Here is a 21280-nt window from a genome sequence, read left to right on the forward strand (position 1 = left end):
CTCAAAGTCAACTAAGGCTGGTCTTAACATTGATGCACATATCCCATCAAATAATAAAAACAAATCAGAGTCAGCGGAGTGGTTGAAAGAGGTGATGGTGAGATAGAGCTGGGTGTCAGCAGCGTACATGTGGACTCTGATTTTGGATGATGTCACCCAGAGACAGCATGTATGTGAGCAATAGGAGAGGACCAGGGATAGATCCTCATGGAACTCCAGAGATACTGGTGCGGGAGCTGGTGGAGATCTCGCTGAAGATCTAGCTATGACTGGATAAGTAAGAGTGAATACAAGCAATCACTAGTTTTGGTAAATTATTGTCGTACTAAATAGTGACTGGATGTTGTTCTACCTTTACTCATACCGATTTACAACTAGATACATCATTGGCCAAATGTAAACCACAAGAGCTCTGGAAGCTGCAAACACGGTAAGGAGTAGTGTAATCTGTTTGAAAGCACCCTTTGTATCTCTAAAAATGGGGGAATGGAAACGTGTTGCACAGCTGGAAGATTAGACAATGTATATCATACATATTTGGATCAAGTTTAAAATGAAGATCGTGAAAGTAACACGCACACAAACGACAAATAGGGGAGCCAGCAAGTTTTCATTCAGCATTTATTGCAATTAGCGGATCCACATACAGACTAAAGCACAATTTCCTATTCATCCAATAACATCACTAAACCCTTCAAGGGATCTTCAAAACGATTGCAGCTGTGTTAAGGTTATCCAGGGTTATCGGATTCTAACCAAAGCAATCCTTCATTGACTGATATGGTTTCATATATTACTGAAATATCTCAACAATTATTCGTCGACATAGAGGGTGACAGTGACATGTGATAAACAGGAGATTCACTGACTCAGATACTCAAACAGTTATGAACATCACAACAGTAACACATCTATGGGAAACAGATATTCACCCACACTGGGTTATGTACATGATTTAACACTGTCAGATAGGACAAGTGAAACATTAACTGAAGTAGGTTTACCATAAGATTTATTTATGCTTCTGCGTAAATCCCTTTGGAGGGACGGGTGTCCCACTAAACAGGTGTACGTGGTGCCGCTGTTCCACTCCACTGCAGTGAGTTTCAATCTGCTGGCAATGGAGCTGGAACCATTTCTCTTCTTGATCTCTGCTTGGCTAGGAGAACCTGAATCCAAAAGGGTGTCATTGGCCATCCAAGCGATGTAAATCTCAGCAGGATAAAAACCAGTGACTAGACACACCAGAGTAGCCGTCTGCTCAGTGCCTATCTCTTCCGCTGATGGAAGTAGAACGTAGACTTTAGGAGGATGCATTTCACCAACTGTAAAGAGAGAAATATTGGTTAAACTGAGTCTGTTTCTTCTTCAGTCTTCACTTCATGTTCCCCTTTTCTGGAAATAATGTGCATTCGGGCATTTGGAATAGTTTCTGAACTGTGAGAGTTTACATATTTCTCTACTTGTTCATGGGTGCCTTTAATTTTCTTTATTTTGGTGGTTTTTCAATGTGGTCTGACGTTAGATTGCAAAGAGTTGGAGACAATCAAAAAGCACTGACGCTGTTTGGATGCAACAGTGTCAAACCGCTTCTATTTTTTCATACTATTTTTTACCCGTCTGGTGACTTCCCAGGTCCCAGATGACATAGGAACATTTAGTGAAGAAACTGGGTATTTGTTAACATCATTTATCATCTGACCGAGTATTATCTGTGCTTACCCTTTACTTTCCTGGTGGAAGTTTTCACTGGTGTTGGTAATTCGCTGTCCTCTATGAAGCAGACGTATTCCACCCCACTGTCCCACTCTGCCGCAGTGACTTTTAGTTTACTAACGATGGCGAATTTGCTTCCATTCCACTCGGGACTCTGAGTCTCGACTCCTTCCGTTCTCCCATTCCCATCCACTTGCCAGGACACGATGACGCTTTCTAAGTCGCTGTAAAGGATTTCACAAACAATGGTCGCCGTTCGTTGAGTCCAAATCTCTTCAAAGAGGGGGTTCAATATATTGACAGAAATGTCTGCCTCATGACAGTCATCTGGAAAGAAGAGGGAATGGTTATTTCAAGCTGTCATGTTGAATTCACAGGTAACAACAACAACAACATACTCCAAGAGATATAAAATAATTCTACTTACTGGAGTAGGTTAGGACTTTTCTCAGATTGTTTCTGTTTAGCTAATAAGATGCAGCGCCCTTCTGGTCTTGTTGCTTTCATCTCCTGGCTTCTCTGGATGATGTCCGCAAAAATATTTCCGATTATTAATTCCACAAATCGGGAATTCCTCTGACTGGGATTTAATTGGGACTAATTGTCCCTGCTCTCATGCTGCAAAGGTTCACACATCAGACTGACTGACTGATGCTAGAGGTCAATTGCAGCCCTGTGTCCTGAATGTGGTGGGTTCAAATATACCTCCTATAAAGTGACTAAAATTCTCCTCTTTTTCAGTCCAAGCATTTGGGTTGAAATGAACTTGTCTCTGCCTGAGCAATGAATGGAAGCGTGGCCTCAAAACCAACACGCAGATGTTCTACATCATTTGACACCGATTTCGCTCGTCACTTAAAAGCTACAATGTATTTAGGAAAACGTGAAAACCACCACTCTGGTCTAGGAAGGAGCATTGCTGGAAGGCTGAGATTAAAGACACCATTGTTTAAGTGTGTAAAGTGAGGAAGTCTATAATTTTACGATGATATACCTGGCCCAGAGGTACACAATATTGACATCAGTGACAGTGGAAAGGTTTTCTCTAGTATCCAGACCTTTACAAAATTGAGATAAATGCTAAAGATATTGGAAAACATACCTTCAGTTTTTAAAGTAAAATAGTCACTCTGACCATAAGAATCATTACTTTCTTTATACATGGCATGAAATCTAAATGAATAAGCATTCTCCTTTGTTTTCACTGAAAGTTAAATTTGTTTCTCTGAACATTATCGAAACCACCGTCATTATATTCAGCGAGGATGTCATCTCTGAAATTCTCAAGATCTCTACAAGGGACCAAAGTTACATATTTATTGCGCATGTCCAACATTGTTACTTTTTTTTTCTAATCTACACTAAAATTGGTGAATTTCTCTCAATGATGTTTCAGAAGGGAGTGCTGTGCAAACTGTTTCTGGATTCTCATCATTCCCATTGGCTCTCCTTCCAGATTGGCAGATGTAAACATGTATTTGTCTACTCACTGGGATCCCTGATTTCATCCCATTAAATTAACATCCCTTCATAAAATGAGTGAAGAATATTTCATGGTGTATGTTACAAGAACCCTCTTATCTGAAGGGATTTGATCTTACTTTCATTTCCAAAAGTTGCTATTTTTGGCAGAAAAAGGAAAAAGGAAGGCACAAAAAAGTGAGAATGTCAGATGACTGATTGTAATAAAATGAATCATCTCCATTGGTTTAAACAGCAAACTGAGTTTCAACCCTGAGATATGTTGAGGCAACGACAAGCAGAAATGTCATGTGTAGGACTTGGGCTGATTTCAACACTCAAATCTTCACCTCAGCATTCTAAAACAAAGACAGCGTGCACATTTAGATTCACTTCCTATCGATTTCTGTGAAGAGGCACGAGGCGTTTAAAAGTGCTATATAAATGCCTGCTGTCATTGTTACTCCAGTACAGGCTCCACTGAATCGGTTGCCTTGAGTACCTCTCACGATTGGACACTCTGAGTAGATCAGCAGAAAATGTGAATGCCAACAGCCTATCCTACAGCAACAACATCAGAGCCCCGTCCGGTCCTGCCCTCAGCAGAGGTGCAAACACATCGAACTCCACCTGACCTCCTCAGATCGGAGGGCCATTAATGTTTGGGATGATAAAATCAGAAATCCAATTTCTAAATTTGTGGATTACACCAAATTCAGGCGAATAGCCAATGTTGAGGAGGACTGCAACAAATTGCAAGAAGATATGAAGATACTTGCAGGATGGAGAAATAATTGGCAAATGAATTTGACATAAATAAATGCAGAGTATTGCATTTCACCAAGAAAGTTAAAGAGGTGGCATATTACTTAGAAAATAAGAATATAAATGTGGAAGAGGAGCAAATGGATCTCGGATTACAGATACATAAATCATTACAACTAGAAACGCAGATTAACAAGGTCATAAAAAAACTAGAATTGAAAGGTAAAGAAGTTACACTAAAACTGCATCGAACCTTGATTTGACTACACTTGGATTACTGCGCACAGTGTGCTTGTCATATATTGAAAAAATGATGCAGAGGCATTAGAGAGGGCGCAAACATTATTTACAAGGATGACAACATCAATATGGGGGTATACATTTCAGGAGAGATTGAACAGGCTAGGTGTCTTTTCTGTTGAAATGAGAAGGCTGAGGGGTTCTCTAATATTGTTTTATTTTTCATTATGAAAGGTTTGGTCGAGTAGACACAGTGAAGTTTTCCACTTGGGAAAGAGCAAAGCTAGTGGCCATTAACATAAGGTAGTCACCAAGAAATTCAATAGGGCATTCAGAACAAGCTTCTTTATCTGGAGAAAGGTGAAAATAGGGAACTCCCGACCACAAGGAGTGGTTGAAGCGAACAGTATAATTGTATTTAACTGGACTCTAGCCAAGCATATGAAGGAGATAGCAATGGAGCGTTATGTTCAAAGAGTTAAATGGGGAAATACCGAAGGAAGACTTGAGTGAAGCATAAACGCTTGCCTGGACTTATTGGGCCGAATGGACAGTTTCTGTGCTGTATATTCTATCTAACCCTATGTAAGAGGAAACAATGGGGTTCGCCTCAGGAACCCGGATGTATCTAGGCCATTGCATCTGCCAAAAAGCCAGCAGTTGAGATTCGTCAACTCAGCGAGGTCTGGTGGCAGGACATAGGGCGTTTTTGTTCTGCAAAGCTGACTACTACAGTGTCGGGGTCCTCACCAATGCTAGAAGCTTGTTTGTTAGTGTTTATGACTGCGTCTGATACACAGCAAATATCAGCAGGTTGTTGTACCGTGAGGACATTGCAGCCAAGTCCTCTCTTCTTCTTCCCAGAAATAGCACACACGCATTTACCATAGATCAGGAGTGGAACCACGCACTATTGCTGTTTCGTGAATCTAGGGACACTAAGACCAATTTCAGGCCCCGAACACCATCTGGTGAAATCAACGAACTCAGCAAGAAACGGTATCCAACCCCAGATCCAGGGAAGTTTATTGCTTCTTCATCCTTCACACGGAGGTGGTGGGGCTATTATTGTGCAAATAATATTTCCAATCATTTATTCCACAGATCAGGAATTCCTCTGACTGGAATTTAATTGGGACAAATTGTTCCCGTTCTCATGCTGCAGACGTTCACGCATCAGACTGACTGGTGCTGGAGGTCAGTTGCAGCCCCGTAGCCAGAACGTAGTGGGTTCCAATATACCTCATTATTTGTAATTTGATTGGAATAAAAACAATCAGAAATGAAAACAGTTTAGTTTACACTCATCAAAACAAAAGGTCACAGCATTGGATTCTGTTCATGATGACGTTATTAGACTCCTCCTATGACCTCTAACCCTGGCGGTGCAGAAGATATGAGTAATTGAAATGCAAAAAGCTACTGACAAAATTGGCTGAGTCGCTTGATAACTGGCTGTTTTTGGCTTTTAACTGACTGCTGGCACTCAGTGTTGTGTCGGACTTAAATACAGCAGTACAGAACGAAGTAAACAGCACCCAAAGTCTTCTTCCCACATTATGGAACTCTATGCATTTTGAGCTACTGTTTATTGCTGTTTAAAGATAGCCGACAATCACCAGTGAACCGTACAGTGAAGTTGGAGAAATCCTTCTCCTACTTCATTCTTACCATTGGGTCCTCACATGTATATAGCGGCGCACACACTGAGTGCTGATCATTTTATTGTCTCCGTGTGGCCTGTGAGTTAAGGCTGCATTAATTGTTATCCACACATTTTGCTGTTCCTACAACTAGAGGAATCTGATCACTAGTGCCCCCGTTGTTTGATGTTGCCTTTAGATTAAGTACAAAGCACTGATTGTGTGAGTATATATTGTGTAACTGCCCTTACCTTCCGGGTTGCTGATGGCCCTCTTCACAGTAGAGTCTGAAGGTGGATGTGAGGCAGAACAGGTGTATGTTTCTCCCTTTTTCCATTCAGCTGCAGGTAAAATGAGAAGGCTGCTTGTGCTGAAGCTCTGGTCCTGTTCAAGAGCAGTGGGGAAACTGGTGACGTTCGAGTTTAAAGCAACTCCGTCCTTCTCCCAGGAAACGGTGATTTTATCAGGATAGAATCCTCTTATCAAGCATGTGAGAATGGCGGTGCTGGTATTTTGAATCTCCTCTGGTGATGGAGGCAGGAGGCGGACCTTTGGCTGTATTGGCTCGACTGTAACAGAATTTGAACCAGGGTTAGTCTTCCTTCCACTGTCATTTAAAAACAGGGTGATATATTTTTACCCACCTTTTGTCTTTCTTGTTTGTTTTGTTACCGGATTTGATGATTGGCCCCCATGTGCTGAGCATGAGTATTCAACCCCGCTATCCCACTCTTCCACGCTGCTTGTCAAGTGGCTGATTGTCAGGTACTGGTTTCCATCCTTTGTAGCTGCTTCGATTTGAACTCCTTCAATCCTCATCTTACCATCAACTGTCCAAGCGATCGCAATCTCAGTGGGAACTGTAGAGACCACTTCACACAACAGGGCGGCAGTCTTATTGATCCAGATATCTTCAATGGAGGGATCTCTGAGAAATACTGTGATTTCTGTCAGTGAGAAACGAGAGATTCAGAAACAGGACAATGCGTTAAGGTTGACAAATCCGTTTGTTTAGGAAGAATTTAATTTCAGTGACAACTGATAGCTGATGAGCATATTTTCACTGATTATTATTGAATTTAAAACATCATTCTGTTGGTTATGCACAGTTTGAGTTGAATCACTAATTTGAAAAAATAATTTATACTGAATGACAGGCAGAGAGACAAAAAGAGAGCTGGATACAAAGAGACAAACCGACAAAACAGAGAGCAACACAGAGATAATGAGCATCAGGAACAGGACAAGAGAGAGAGAAATCGATAGGGAGAGACAGGCAGGGACGGAGCAGCAGAGAGAGAGGTAACAGCAGAAAGTGTGGGATGGAGAGACCGTCAGAGAAAGAGTGAGAGGCAGAGAAATAAAGAGAGAGGGGAGAGAAAGAGATAAAGGGAGTCCAAGATCCAGACACCAACAGAGATTTAAAAAAAAAACATGCAGCGACATGGAAATGGAGTGTGAGAGAGAGACAGTGGGTTATAAAGTGGGAGGGTGACAGACACAGAGAGAAAACCTGAGGGAGATGGAGAGGGAAAGAAAGAGAGAAATAGACAAATGAATTGGGCCGATCGTGTTTGATGACTCCCTAGAATTGTTGTCCAAATAGTCGTATTTCCCTGGCTCTTACACATGTCGTTTTAAATAAAATATTTAAAAGAAAGAACCGTTTGTTGTTTTATTTCGGTTTTCTGATCATATCTGTCTCTTTAATTTAGGAGCAGTTCTCTCTCAATGTCTATCCCTCTCTCACTCACTGTTCTTACTTTCTCTGTCCCAATCTCACCTATTTCATTTTATTTACACAATTTTGTACCGAATGCAGCAGCAGATATAATAAATCCTCAGAAATGTAATGAGTAACTGAACCGTACTGTGAAATTTGATCCATTATTTTCTAAAGATACGCTTTTGATCTGTATTTCTGTCCTGTTTCACCTGGATTGATTTGGTGAATTAATTAAATGGGATGTGAGACGATCTTTATAAATTATTCCTAATATCGTAAAAGATTATGTTCGATGCATTACATTGACCACAGCATCATATTCATGTCAAGACATCTTAGTGTCTTTTGCAATACTAGCCTGACAGTGAGCACCATCCAGTGCTTCAGTCATTGCCGCTGAAATAGGGAATGATATAACACAGAAGGAGGCCATTCGGTCCATCGTGCCTGTGCTGGCTCTTTGAAAGAACAGCTTCAGGTAGCTCGGACGTTGCTGCTGAAACATTCCCAACAATTTTTACTATAGAATTCCAGTACACCATGAACTGGTGCAGATGTCACACACTGGACCAGTTCAGGAATGTTTAATCCTCATCGATAAATGGTCACAATAACATCCCAACTAATCCAATATTGATACAGAAAGTGGGAATACTTCACTCGTGCAAGCTTCTGAATTGGTTTCATTTCCTCACCTGATTTTGATCTAATGTCTTTCCGCTGTACACTGTTGGTTGCAGAATGGGATACCTGGCAGCTGTACACAGAACCGCTACTCCATTCCTGCAGGGGCACTTTAAGGATGCTTCTGGAGCTAAAATCTCCATTCGATGTTTTAGTTGGGGATGTGGTGGTAAAGCCAGACTGTATGGAGTTTCCATTCTTCTCCCAGCTGACTGTAATGCTTTCTGGTTTGTATTCACTGATGAGGCAAAACAGTTGTACCAACCCCTTTATTCTCAGTTCGTCAGTTGCAGAGTAGAGGAGATTGATGGTTGGTGGAGCAGCTCCTAGAATTACAAGGATATTTTACTCCCTTCTATAATTATGAGAAGACCATTTCCCTCATTTCCCGGCCGGCATTTATCCTTCAACCAACACCTAAAACTGATGATCTCATCATTATCACATTGCTATTTGTGGGATCTTGCTGTGCGCGTTTCATACATTCCAATAGTGACTACTCTTCAAAAAGCGTTTGGACATACTGAGGGCGTGAAAGACCCGATTGAAATTCAAGTCTTCATTTATTTATTGAAGTCATGGTCTCTGGTTAATTGTCATTTGTTTTATTTTCCTTCGTATTGCTGTGAAATATTTTCAAAATTAGAGGCCAGCTATTGATTCTTAAGATAATATGATTGGCTGACAACCATTGCCTGAGCAAAGTTTAATACAAATAGATGGCATACAAGAAATTACTTTTTTTTAAAAAACTGCTTCTGAAATGTCAGTGATCCATTTACATTCAAGATCACAATATATTGCTGTTCTATGAGTTGTGTTATATAGGGATTGCTTGTTTGTGAAGACATATTACGGGATAGGACAAGTCCAAGGCCCCAGTCTGATAAAGGAGGTTTCCAGGGGCAGTTGCTACTTATCCAATGCCTCTGTGTTTATCACATTGCAATTTTCTGTTGGTGTGGCTGTGGCTATTGAAATTGGTAAGAAATGTAGGGATATCACAGTGGGCGTGTTGGGAGAAAGAAGTTTAGATATTGAATGAACATTCATTTATTTTTATAAGTTGTTAATTTCTGAATAAAGAATGATCAATGCGCTGGGGCAAAATTATCCTCACCCTTGATGTGGGTGCAGTGATGGTCAGATATTAAATGTATATCCTTTATTATTTCCCCCATTCCTCCTCGTATTTCTTATCTACATGCAGCCCTTCAACGACATAATAGTTTTTACATGTCTGCTAACAATACCCAGCTCCCCCTCACCACCACTTCTCTTGACTCCTTCACTGTCTCTAAATTGTCAGACTGTTAGTTCAACATCCAATAGTGGATCAGCAGAAATTTACTCCAACTAAATATTGGGAAGACAAAAGCCATTGTCTTCAGTTCCTGCTGTAAAGTCCATTCCCTCGCTACTGACTTCATTTCTCTCTCTTGCAACTGTCTCCAGGTAAACCAAGCCGTTTGCCACTTTGATGTCATATTTGACTAATAGATCAGCTTCTGACCACATATACGTACTCCCCATCACTAAAACCGCCTATTTCCACCTCCATAATGTGACATGCCTTCGCCCCTGCCTCAGCTCTTCTGCTGCTGAAAACGTCCTTCATGCCTATGTTACCTTATAGACTCGACCGTTGCAATGCACTCCTGCCCATACTCCCTAAAAGTAAGGTCATCCAAAACTCTGCTGACCGTTTCTTAATCACACCAAGTCCTGTTCACACACCATCATTGTGCTGGCTGACCTACATGGTGCCTCGATCAACCAACCCTTTGATTTGAAAATTCTCATCACTGCCTTCAAGTCCCTCATGGCCTCGCCCACCCTTACCTCTGTAATCTCCTCCAGTTCCACAACCCTCCGAGATATCCGCGTTCATCTAATTCTGGCCTCTTGAGCAGCGCCGATCTTAATTGTTCCACAGTTGGTGTCCATGCCTTCAGCTGCCTTTCTGAAATCCCTCCTAATTTTCTCTGCCTCTTTACCTCTCTTTATTTCTTTCAGATACTCCTTAAAATCTTTCTCCTTGACAAAGCTTTTGGCCATGCACTGTAATATCACCTTATGTGGGTCGTTGTCAAATTTTGTTTTATAACGTTTTTGTGAGGTGCCTTGTACATTCTATTACATTAAAAAGCGCTATATAAATGCAAGTTTTTGTTGTTGTTGTTTGTTACCAATAATCTGTTTTGATTTGTGTGCTTATGGAGCAAATTGATTTCTTAACTTTACAGGGAATTGTTTTTGAAACAGAGCGGGTGGCACAGTGGCGCAATGGTTAGCATCGCAGCCTCACAGCTCCAGCGAGCTGGGTTTAGTTCTGGGTACTGCCTGGGTGCAGTTTACAAGTTCTCCCTGTGACCGTGTGGGTTTCTGTTGGGTGTTCTGGTTTCCTCCAACAGCCAAAGACTGGGTTCCGAAGAAGGGTCACTGACCCGAAACGTTAACTCAGCTTCTTTCTCCACAGATGCTGCCAGACCTGCTGAGTATTTCCAGCATTTCTTGTTTTTATTTCAGATTTCCAGCATCCACAGTATTTTGCTCTCATAATTTGAATGTCTGTTATAATTTATTCTCATGAAAAGTTCCCAAATTTCACTTGCTCCCAAACTGACTTCAGTCTTTTGCCGTCACTGTCTGAGGTGGAACCAGTCTGTTCTTAACCTGGATGTCAGATTTGACCCTGAGATAAACTTCTGACCCCATATCCTCGTCACTGCAAACGCCGTTTACGTCCACATCTGTAAGATTTCCTGCCTCCGCCCCTGCCTCCGCCTATCTGCAGCCTCGCCTGTTCCAATCTCTCCAAGCCAGCCTCCCACCTTTCATCCTCCATAAAATTGAGCTGATCCAAAATTCTGTTGCCTAGATACTAACTTGCACCAAGTCCTGTTCATGCATCACTTCTGTGCTTAGTGACATACATTTGCTTCCAGTTGTACAACACCTCGAATTTAAAATTATCATCCTTGTGGTCAAATTCTCATGTCTGTCTCTGAAACCTTCTCCAACATTAAAACCCTCCGCGATCTCTGTCCTTCTCCAATCCTGGTCTCTTACCCATCTCTGATTTCCATCGTCCCACCATTGGCAGCCAGCTAAGAAGCAACATTATAAAACTTAGAGCATCTGTAATCATAGAGACACTAAATGATACAACACAGAAGGAGGTCATTCCATGATAGTGCCTGTGCCTGGCTCTTTGAAGGAACTATCCAATTAGTCCTCCCTGCTTTTCCTCCACAGCTCTGCAATTTTCTCCCTTTACGTTTTTATCCAATTTACCTTTGGAAGTTACAATTGAATCAGCTTCCACTAGGCTTTCAGGCAGTGCATTTCAGATCGTAACAACTCAATACATAAAAAGCTCTCTATCTCTCCTCCAGTTCCTTTTCTTCACTCTGTGTCCACATGTTCCTGACGTCTCTGACACTGAAAACAGTTTGTCCTGAACTCTTCTATCAAAACATTTCGGGATTTTAGCAGCTCCATTACATCTTGCCTCAACACGCCCTGCTCCGAGAGGATAAATCCCAGTTTCAATAAAGCTTCCTCACAACTAACATCACTGGTTCCATTGTTGTAAATTTCCTCTGCACCCTTCCTAAAGGTTTAATTTCCTTCCTTAAGTGTGGTTCATAAAATGGTCACATAATTCCAGGTGGGGCCTAACCATTGACTTTTAAGATCCAGCATATCTTCCATGCATTTGTAATCTATATCTCTGATGATAAATGCCACCTTCAAATATTTGTGTACATGCAGACCCAGGTCTCTCCGTTCCTGCACCCCCTAAAAATTGCACCATTTAGTTTATATTGTCTCTCCTCATTATTTCTACCAAAATGCAGCACTTAACACGTCTCTTCATTCAATTGTACCTGCCATGTGTCTGCCTTTTTGATCAATCAGTCTATATTTTCGTCGCTGTTTTCTACAATAGCAAGTTTCATGTCATCTCCAAACTTTGAAATTAGCCCTGTATCCTCTAGTCCAGGTCATTAATTTATATCCAAAAGAGCAGTAATATTAATAATGCTGGGTGGCACCACAGTACGCTAGTTTCCAATTCGAAAGATAATTGTATACCACTACTCCCCGCTTTGTGTTTCTTGGCTAATCTCGTAACAATGCAGTCGCTGCCCCCAAAATCACATGGACTTAACATTTGCTAACAAGTCTATTATGTGGTACTTTATCAAAACAACTTTTGAATTTCAATTTACATCAACTTCATTCACACTACCCTCATCAACATTTTCCAATACACCATCAATGAACTGAACCAAATTAGTTAAGCACGATTTTTCTTTAACAAATCTGAGATGCTGTCAATTATCAACGCTTATTTTCCCAAGTGTCAATTTATTTTGTCTCACATTATTGCCTCTAAACATTTCTCAATCACCTACATTAGACTGACTGGCTGCAGTCGTCGGGTTTATAACTCTTCACATTTTGGACAAAGGTCTAACATTTTATGTTCTCCAGTCCTATGGGACCATTCCAATATCTGAGTAGGAATGGAATATTGCGGCCAGAACCTCAGCTATGCCCATCCTTACTTCCCTTAACAAGTTAGGATGCATTCCATCCGTCCAGGTGACTTTTTACTTGAATCTTTGCCAACCTTTTAATTATCACATCTTTATCTATCTTAACCTATTTTCCCTACTACCTCCTCATTTGCTGTGACATTGGCAGCATCCTCATTTTTAGTAAAGATAAATGGCAACTATTTATTTAGTACCTCAGCCAAGCCCTCGAACTCCACAAAAATATATGTTTTGGTCCCTAATCAGTTCCACCCTTCATTTGATAATCATTTTACTATTCATAAGTTTATAAAAAGACTTTTGAGTTACCTTTTATTTTAGCTGTTAATCTTATACTCTTTCTTTTCACCTCCATTCCCTTTTTCAGTTCCCCCTGCACTTCCTATACTCAGCTTGCTTCTCTACTGAATTATCATAAGCTTCCGGTTTTGTATCATTTCAACACTGTAGCTTTACTGTTTCATGGAGCTCTATCTTTGGATGCTCTTCCCTTGCCTCTCATGGAAATGCACCAACCCTATTGCCGAAACATCTCAACTTTGAAGACTTCCTGTTATGCTTATTGTTTTACCTACCAATTTTTGATTACAATCCAATATCTACTTCTGTTCAAACTAATCTCCAATACTAATTGCTAGATTTTCGGAATCCTCACATCTAACAAGCTTGCAGGTTATCGACAAAGACAATGATGCAAGGTATACATAGTACAACAGGATGGTTCAGAACGAACCAATATGGAGAAACGTGACCGAGAAGAGCAGCCATTTATGAATTGTTAATTCATTCATCAGCAGTAAATCAGAATCTTCTGTCAAATGAGGAAAACATTATAAAATTACAAAGTGTTAATTTGATGTCACTTCTGACCGTTTCAGTGAATATACTAGGAATAATGTAAAAGTAAGGTTGGAACTGAGAATCTCTTTATTACGCTAGTTTGGGATTGTTTCTTCTCAATATAAATGTGACACACTATTAAAGAAACTGTTTAGGTTAGATTCAGCTCTGTTAATTGGCCGTGTCGTTAACTCTGTTCCCTAACCACTGGTTCTATCGGCCTACCTGACCACTGTCTTTGGCACAAGCAGACTGTTCACAGTCTCTACATCCTCTTCATACCAGAGCCTCATATCCTTTCACCCCATATTCTCTCAACACAATGAACGCCCACTTCAGTCTCTAACATCACCTGCCCGCAATACTACCTCAGACAATTTGCAACTGATCCCTTCCTGCATGCCTTTATCAGCTTTATTTCCTGCAATGCAGAAACATCAGTTTACCCAACAGTCGCCAGCTGCACCAAGTTCCAATCAACCATCAGTCCTGTCCTCGCTGATATTTATTACTTCCCTATGTTTCCAATTTAAAAGTCTTCTACTTGTCTTCATCTCGCTTTTTCCTACTTCTAGATCCTCCCTCAGTACTGAACCCTGTGTCTCTAATTAAATTAAAGGCACGACATTAATTCAAGTAGTTATTGCTGATTTGAGGGATCGGTTTATAATTTGACTATTGCTGAATAAATATTGTTATAGTTGAGAATTCTAACAATGTGGGTTTCAAGAAATTGTGAATAAAACTTATTGAGGAACTATAGGAAGTGTTGAAGTGAAAATAAATTGTGAAACTTTCCTCAGAACTGGATCAATGGGAAAAGATGGATTCTGCTTCAGTCTGTTACAGGTGGCGAAGAAATTAGGTATGGGGCATGATTTACGATTCTACACTTCTAGCACAGATCTGGAATTTGCACAATCCCAACCCCATAAGTTTCAATGGACTGAAAAGCGGGTACTGGGAGTGCGACGTTCCCATTCATTTGAATGAAGAAAAGTGAGACACAGAGCAAACTGGTCTGTGGGACAGTGGAAGGCTGGGACTAGTTCAGTAAAATCATGTGGCAGAATTCGAGGATTTGGCAATCGCTAAAACAAATAGGTTCAAAACATTCCGAAGCACCCAATGGAATTTACAATATGTGCTGTGAGCCAGAGAGATTTTGCGCTCTGCTGTGTTAGGGTGAAATATACAAACAAACAGATATAATTTAAATATTCAAGGCACACAACGTAGGCAGAGTTGGGCGGGGCTCGTTCAGGAGTCTAGAAAATATTGGTAGCGAAAAATAAAATCACAGAAAAATAGATAAATCTCCAATCATATGTGATTTTCTTTTACAAAAGACTGGTTGAAAAATATATACATCTTTTTAAAACAATCAAAGAGGAAGTAATGAAATGACAAAGTGGAAATAAACAAATTAATTAGCTGGAAAACGACCAACACCAACAATGCAAGTAGTAAATTCTTAATCATTGGGCAAGTTGGAAGATCACATAAAATGATTTGCCTATGATAGTGTGAATGTGAATACCATTGACAGATATTAATACCATTGCTTTACTCGTTGTATTCAGGCAGAGGAGGCAAAGAATGAAATTAGTTCGAAATATCACCGTTGCTCATCTCAGGGAACCGCATTTAACGCTTGATTTTCCTAAGTTCAATATTCTGCAACCACTTTTAAATAAACAAATTAACCTTTGAATTAATGTAGCGGACAGAAGAAAGTGGTTTGTCCTGGAATATCACATCAGAAAGCTGACAGTTTTTTGTTTTTTATTTAAGCTGGGAGGTATCGGTTGTTTTGGGAGATAATTCCATTGAGGAACAACATGTATCGAGGTGTGAAATGGAACCAATCGGCTTTTCTCACCATCCACTCGCCTGCGTTCTTCGAGAGTTTTTCCTTTTGATAAGTGACATGTTCTATCTCTGCGATAAAAGCTGTACCTTAGCAATGTTTCTAGTCTAATCTGTATCACACTGTTCACCTTCAAATACAATGGGCTAGAAATTCTTCTCAGGTGATGGCGCAGAACAGGCTTTATCGGATCAGGCGCCTGTTAAAAGCAGCGCCTGATATTCAGTTCCATTGTTGACAACGGAATTTAATATCAAGCGCTGCATAGAACGGGCAGCCGATCCGATCCCACCCGTTTTACATCACCGCCCAAGATGAATATCGAGCACTCAGATTCCAAATAAATAGACTGCTTCCTCAAATTTAAAATAAGTAAGTAATTCAAGACGTCACTATTCTCCTTAAAGCAGTAAATAAAGAGACCACTTATTTCATTTCCAAACACATACTTTAAAAGAGAACCTACTTTTTACACTGTAACCTACTGTAGTTTCAAAGTTCTCTGCTGTTCAGCGCAGTCTTACACACAGAGCCCTCCTATTAGCTGAAACATGGGTGTCCAGGGAAGTGGTTTCCATATACCCAGGATTCCAACAGAATAACAGTCTAGGGGGTGAAATTGGTCTACATCAGTAGCACAACAGCGGCTCATCGTGAATCGGCAGTTGCTTTTTCACCAGGTCTCATGGACTTTCCACTGTGGTTCACAGTTCAAGCTCTTTTGGAAGCTCGATAGTTTCGTTGATACTTTTACTTAGTTTGAAATTAAAACCTTGGCAACGTTTTCCAAGTCAATGAGTGAAAATAGCTGCTGCCTTGTTTAACAGGCTGTCCATTCACTATCCCCCGTTTTGCGCTACAGGATGAGACCAATTTCGTCCCGACAATGGGTCAGTTTCTAGGTCGCTGACATGTGCGCCTTTAATCCAGAGTCACAAATGTCAGAATTCGTACTTGCAGGTTGTGTGCCGATATTAACTGAACAGATACTCTTTTATACAAAAAGGTTTTTAGAAGCGGCACGGAATTCGTAAACAGCAGTTTATACAATTTCATTCACTCCTTGTTTGGAGAAAATTTCTCTCGCCCCAGAATTGCATTAATTTATGAATCTGAAATAGTTTACATTAAGGATATACAGGGACAGCTCTTTAAGGAAGTAACTTCAGAAGAATCGGTCAGTTTTATCTGTTGAAACTAACATCATCTATTCAAATCAGTACCTAAAGTCATACATGAGAGGTAAATTACAGAATTAAATCTATGTTCAATTTATTCTTGGGTAAAATCGCTTTTGAAAAATATATTCTAAGTTTAAGCCAAATAAACTGATAGCTAACCTAACCGAGTCAGTTGAAAAACTGTAGCTATTGCGTTTGTTGTTCAGGCGATTTTGAACGAGAGCACTGATTTTTCTTACCCTCTATCGAAAAGATTTTAGTGATAAAGTAGCAAGAGAGGTGACTTACCAGAGTTCACAGTCAGCACGGTGCCAGCTCCGTCGTAGTAGTAACTGTAGCTACACAGTCAGTCAGCTCCCAGTCAGCCCAGTTCAACAAGGGTCAATGAAACAAAGGTCCATTAATAAATATAACAAAGTAACACAGATCAAAAGGATCATTCGAATATATTAGTGATTAATAAATCTTCATTTTCCTGTCAGTTGCTATCCATCCAGCTATTTTCTATGTACAATGTGAACTCCTGTAGCTCTGAAAAAAACAATCTGCTGATTTAACATCGGAGAATGAGGATAGATTTCAAACAAAGGTCCACCTAAAATTGATTTCAAACTCTGTGTAGTAACAACGATGAGGAAGAAATCGCATTATGCAGCCACATTCACTAATAGTCAAAGAATTAACTGTTTGAGAGGTTTGTGCTGTTGCCTGAATCACTGTGTCATCGCAGCTACACATCATTTCACACCAGCACAAGAAATCCAATGTTGCAAACATCACAGAAAATCCTTCAGATATTCCAAGATATTGATTGAAAGATGCAGTAAATATGATTCAAATCATTGCCTCTATATTGGAATCCCATTAGACGTTTATAATTCTCAGCCACTCATACAAATCCTGGAGAAACATCAATGCTCTATTATGAATATGATGATAACAATTATAAAATAATCACCTCAATGAATAAAGAAAAGGCTTTAATATACAAGCCAGTGTCTGACAGAGACAAGGGATATTTAACCATGAGGTTTCTTGGCCATTCAGAGGTTAACTTGCATTTTCTTCTTAATAAGAAGAGTGGGGAAAGTTTATGTATTGTGGGAATTCAAGATTCATTACTGTGGTGCATACCAAGTCACACAGTCACAGCGTTCAGTACAAAAAGGTCTCATATACATCAATACAAGTGACTCAGGTCGAGACGCATGCTGCAATACGGATTCCCGAAATAATACATTTTGCCAAGGTTTTCTGAGAATGAAGAGTGTTATCCCTCCAAAATACTGAGTATCTACTCTTCATACTTCAGCATCAGAGAAATATTGCCCTTGTTCCAATGAAAATAGTGTTTTCATAGTTTGTGTATTACAGGAACCAGCTCTTCGATTGCTGTGGCTACTGTAGTATCGACACAGTGGTACAGCCCAGTGCAAAAACAGGTTTACTTGCATAAATGTAAGTTCAAAAGCGGCTCTGCATATCCAACTGTCCTGTTTGGGGGTCTTTGCTGCGCGGTCTGTCACCAGCTATTTGCAAATTATCTCCAGTCTCAGAATCAATGCTGCAAATTAAGTTACAGTGAAAAGAGCGAAACAATTCGTATTTTCTTCCCTAGGAGATTGGAAAATGTTTTTGTATTGGTGAAAGCTCAGACACATTACTGTGGTTTGCGCTTTGCAGTAATAGGTGACACTGTCTTCAACTGTCAGGTCCTTGATTTGCAGAGAAAATGACTTTGCTCCCTTGTTGACTGATTCAACATATCGTCCGCCAATCGTTATGCGTTCCCAATCTGTTGAACCCGGATTATTTCGGAACCAAGATGTGCCGGACAAACCACAGCTAGCATCAACGAGGACGCAGTTAATGGTTAGGGATTCGCCTGTCTCTCTCGTTGCCATTCTTGGTGTTTGGTTCACTCTTGCAGTGAAGGCATCTGAATGGAGAAAAATATATTTATTACATCGCTTGTCTGAAACAATACAAGAGTTTAAAGGTAAGACAATTTCCACAATGTCACACAGCCACGCAGTTTTATGCAATTAACATTTAATTTCTTTAATAAACAGCACTTACTTGGTAACCAGGTTAAAAGGACCGAAACCCAAACAATATTCATGGTTTGTTCACCAGCAGGGAACAATTTAAACAAAGTGAGCTCCAGACCTCAGCACTGACTGTTCTGTGTAACGGTGTGTGTCTGAACACCGACCTTATAAACCTGGGGAGACTGGGCTGATTTGCATAGGGCGGCTTGAGAGACCATGAGCAGTGAGTATAACTCACCATGGGCTGTTGCATTTTGTTTCCCACATCCGTAGTGACACTGGAAAATCTGCATCCAATTAACATGAACAGTTCAGTAGAGTTATACAGAACAGACTTCACGTTAGCTGTGTTGGGTTTGTTTGCATTCAAGCTGATCGCATTTCCATCCTTACTCAGTTTCAAGAAATGGTGATATGTTAATACTATAATAGTAACAGCATCCGTGCATGTATATCTGCTTGACACAGCGAATGCAGTAAAAAGCGTTCTTTCAAATAATTACGACTGAAAACTCTAATTCCTTTGCTGTGGCAAATGGAGCCGCGACCCCGCGGTAACCATGAGCCCCAAGTTTGGCATCCGCTGCATTAATAGAAACATACCAGCAGCTTTGATTTGTGTTGTCATCTCTCGACATTTCATAACATAGTTTGCACTGTATGTAGATTTTAAGAAAGTCTTTGAAAAGTTACTGCAGCTGACGTTACGTAAAGATTAAGAAGTTTAGAATTGAGAGGAGAGTAAACTGGATTGAAAGAGACTAGAAGAGAGAAAACAGAGAACTCATTATGTTAACAGTGGTTGGAAGTGGGCAGTGGTATCCCACAGGATTCATGTTCTCGGAACACTTACATCAATGATTTAGATCAAGGCTTAAAGAGAGTGTTAAGAAATTTAAATATAATGCCAAAATAATTATTTAGAAGAACAAAGGGATAGTGATAAAATGGTGAATGGGCTGAAAAGTAGCAAATTGAAGTGAATATCAGTAAATATGAGTTGATGCATTTTTGTAAAATACAACAGTAATTATCTTCTGAATTGAAGTAAGCTTGGTGTTGTGGAATGGCAGAGTGATTTCAGGATAAAGGTTTAGAGGAAATTAAAGGAAGCACCTCAGGTTACTAAGGCTCTAAAATGCTAATGTGACTCCACGTTTTATCATAAGTGGTACAGACAGAGAAAACAAGAGATAATGATGAACCTATATAAAATCTTCATATACTTCAATTCGAGTATTATGTGCAGTATTCTGATGCACTGTATATTATGGATAATGAGGTTTCAAAGTTGTACTAGGATGTCGCCTGATATGAGGAAATGCAAATACTTGAAAATGGAGCCTTTTTTGTTTGAACAACTTCGAATATGCGTCCATATAATAGACATGATTAAAATTAGGAAGAAATGGGATAGGGGAGATGGGACAGGTTACATAGAAGCAGACTGATTTCAGTCGCTGAGGAATCTAGAAGCAGGAGATTATATGTAAGGGATTTCAAACTGAGGGCAGAAGAGACTTCTTCACACAGAGGGTTGTCAGGCTGTGTAATTCACTTCCTGGATTAGTGATTGAAGCAGATACTATGTCAACATTCACGATTAGATTGAATAACTGCATAAAGGAAAGTGGGTGAAGGGATGTGGAATTAAAGCGGGTAAATGTGATTCGAAATATTTACTTGCCCGGGGGTAAAGGACAATTTAGATTGGTTGAGCTAATAGTGTCCCCAAGGGTCAGTGCTAAGGCCACTGTTTTATTTTTGCTATCTATAAATAACTTGGATCTGGAAATACAAAGTAGAATATTTTTTAAATGCCGATGACACCAAACCTGGAGGAGTGGAAAACAGTGAGGATGATAACAATCAACTACACAGGACATAGCTGGGCTGTTAGAATGGGCAGATAAGTGGCAGATGGAACTTAATACTGACATGTGTGAGGTTGTGCATTTTGGCAGGAGAAATAGGATGAGACAATATCGACTTATTGGCATAGTTCTAAAGTGTTTGAAGGGAGCAGGACACATTGAGAAAGTGGTTAGTAAAGTTTGTGGGATTTTGGGCTTCATAAATAGAGCTATAGAGTACAAAAACAGGGAAGTTATGCTGAGCCATTATAAAGTTCCGGATTTGGCGACAACTGGGCTGCGAAGGTCCTTGAAAGGGTGTGGAGGCGATTTCGCAACATGTTTCCAGGGGTGAGGAAATTCAGCTAAAAGGTGAGGTTGCAAAAACTGGGGTCGTTCTCCTTGGAGCAAAGGAGATTGAGGGGAGATTTGATAGAAGTGGACAAGATTATCACAAGCTTACATAAGTTAGACAAGGAACAACTGTTCCCATTAATTGATGATAAAAGAACTAAAGGGCATGGAGTGAAGAGTTTGGGCAAGAGTTGAAGTGAGAGTCTGAGGAAAAGCCTTTTATGTAATGAGCGATAATGACCTGGAACTCACTGCCCACGGCGGTGGTTGAAGCTGAGACAATCAATAACTTCAGAAGGAAATTGGATGGTCACTTGAAGGAAATAAA

General features: G+C 40.2%; 1 gene segment (V, D, J or C); it reads right to left on the reverse strand.

Annotated features, from left to right (window-relative positions):
* Positions 1-607: 607 nt before the first annotated feature.
* On the reverse strand, positions 608-18894 carry LOC137349407 (Ig heavy chain C region-like). The segment is given in 8 exon segments: positions 608-1325; positions 1723-2043; positions 6077-6394; positions 6470-6772; positions 8247-8561; positions 16983-17032; positions 18354-18633; positions 18774-18894. Coding segments are annotated over 8 exon segments (2013 nt in total).
* Between the last annotated feature and the right edge of the window lie 2386 nt (positions 18895-21280).

This window comes from Heterodontus francisci, chromosome 34 (assembly GCF_036365525.1).
Source record: "Heterodontus francisci isolate sHetFra1 chromosome 34, sHetFra1.hap1, whole genome shotgun sequence".
NCBI classification, from domain to species: Eukaryota; Metazoa; Chordata; class Chondrichthyes; order Heterodontiformes; family Heterodontidae; genus Heterodontus; species Heterodontus francisci.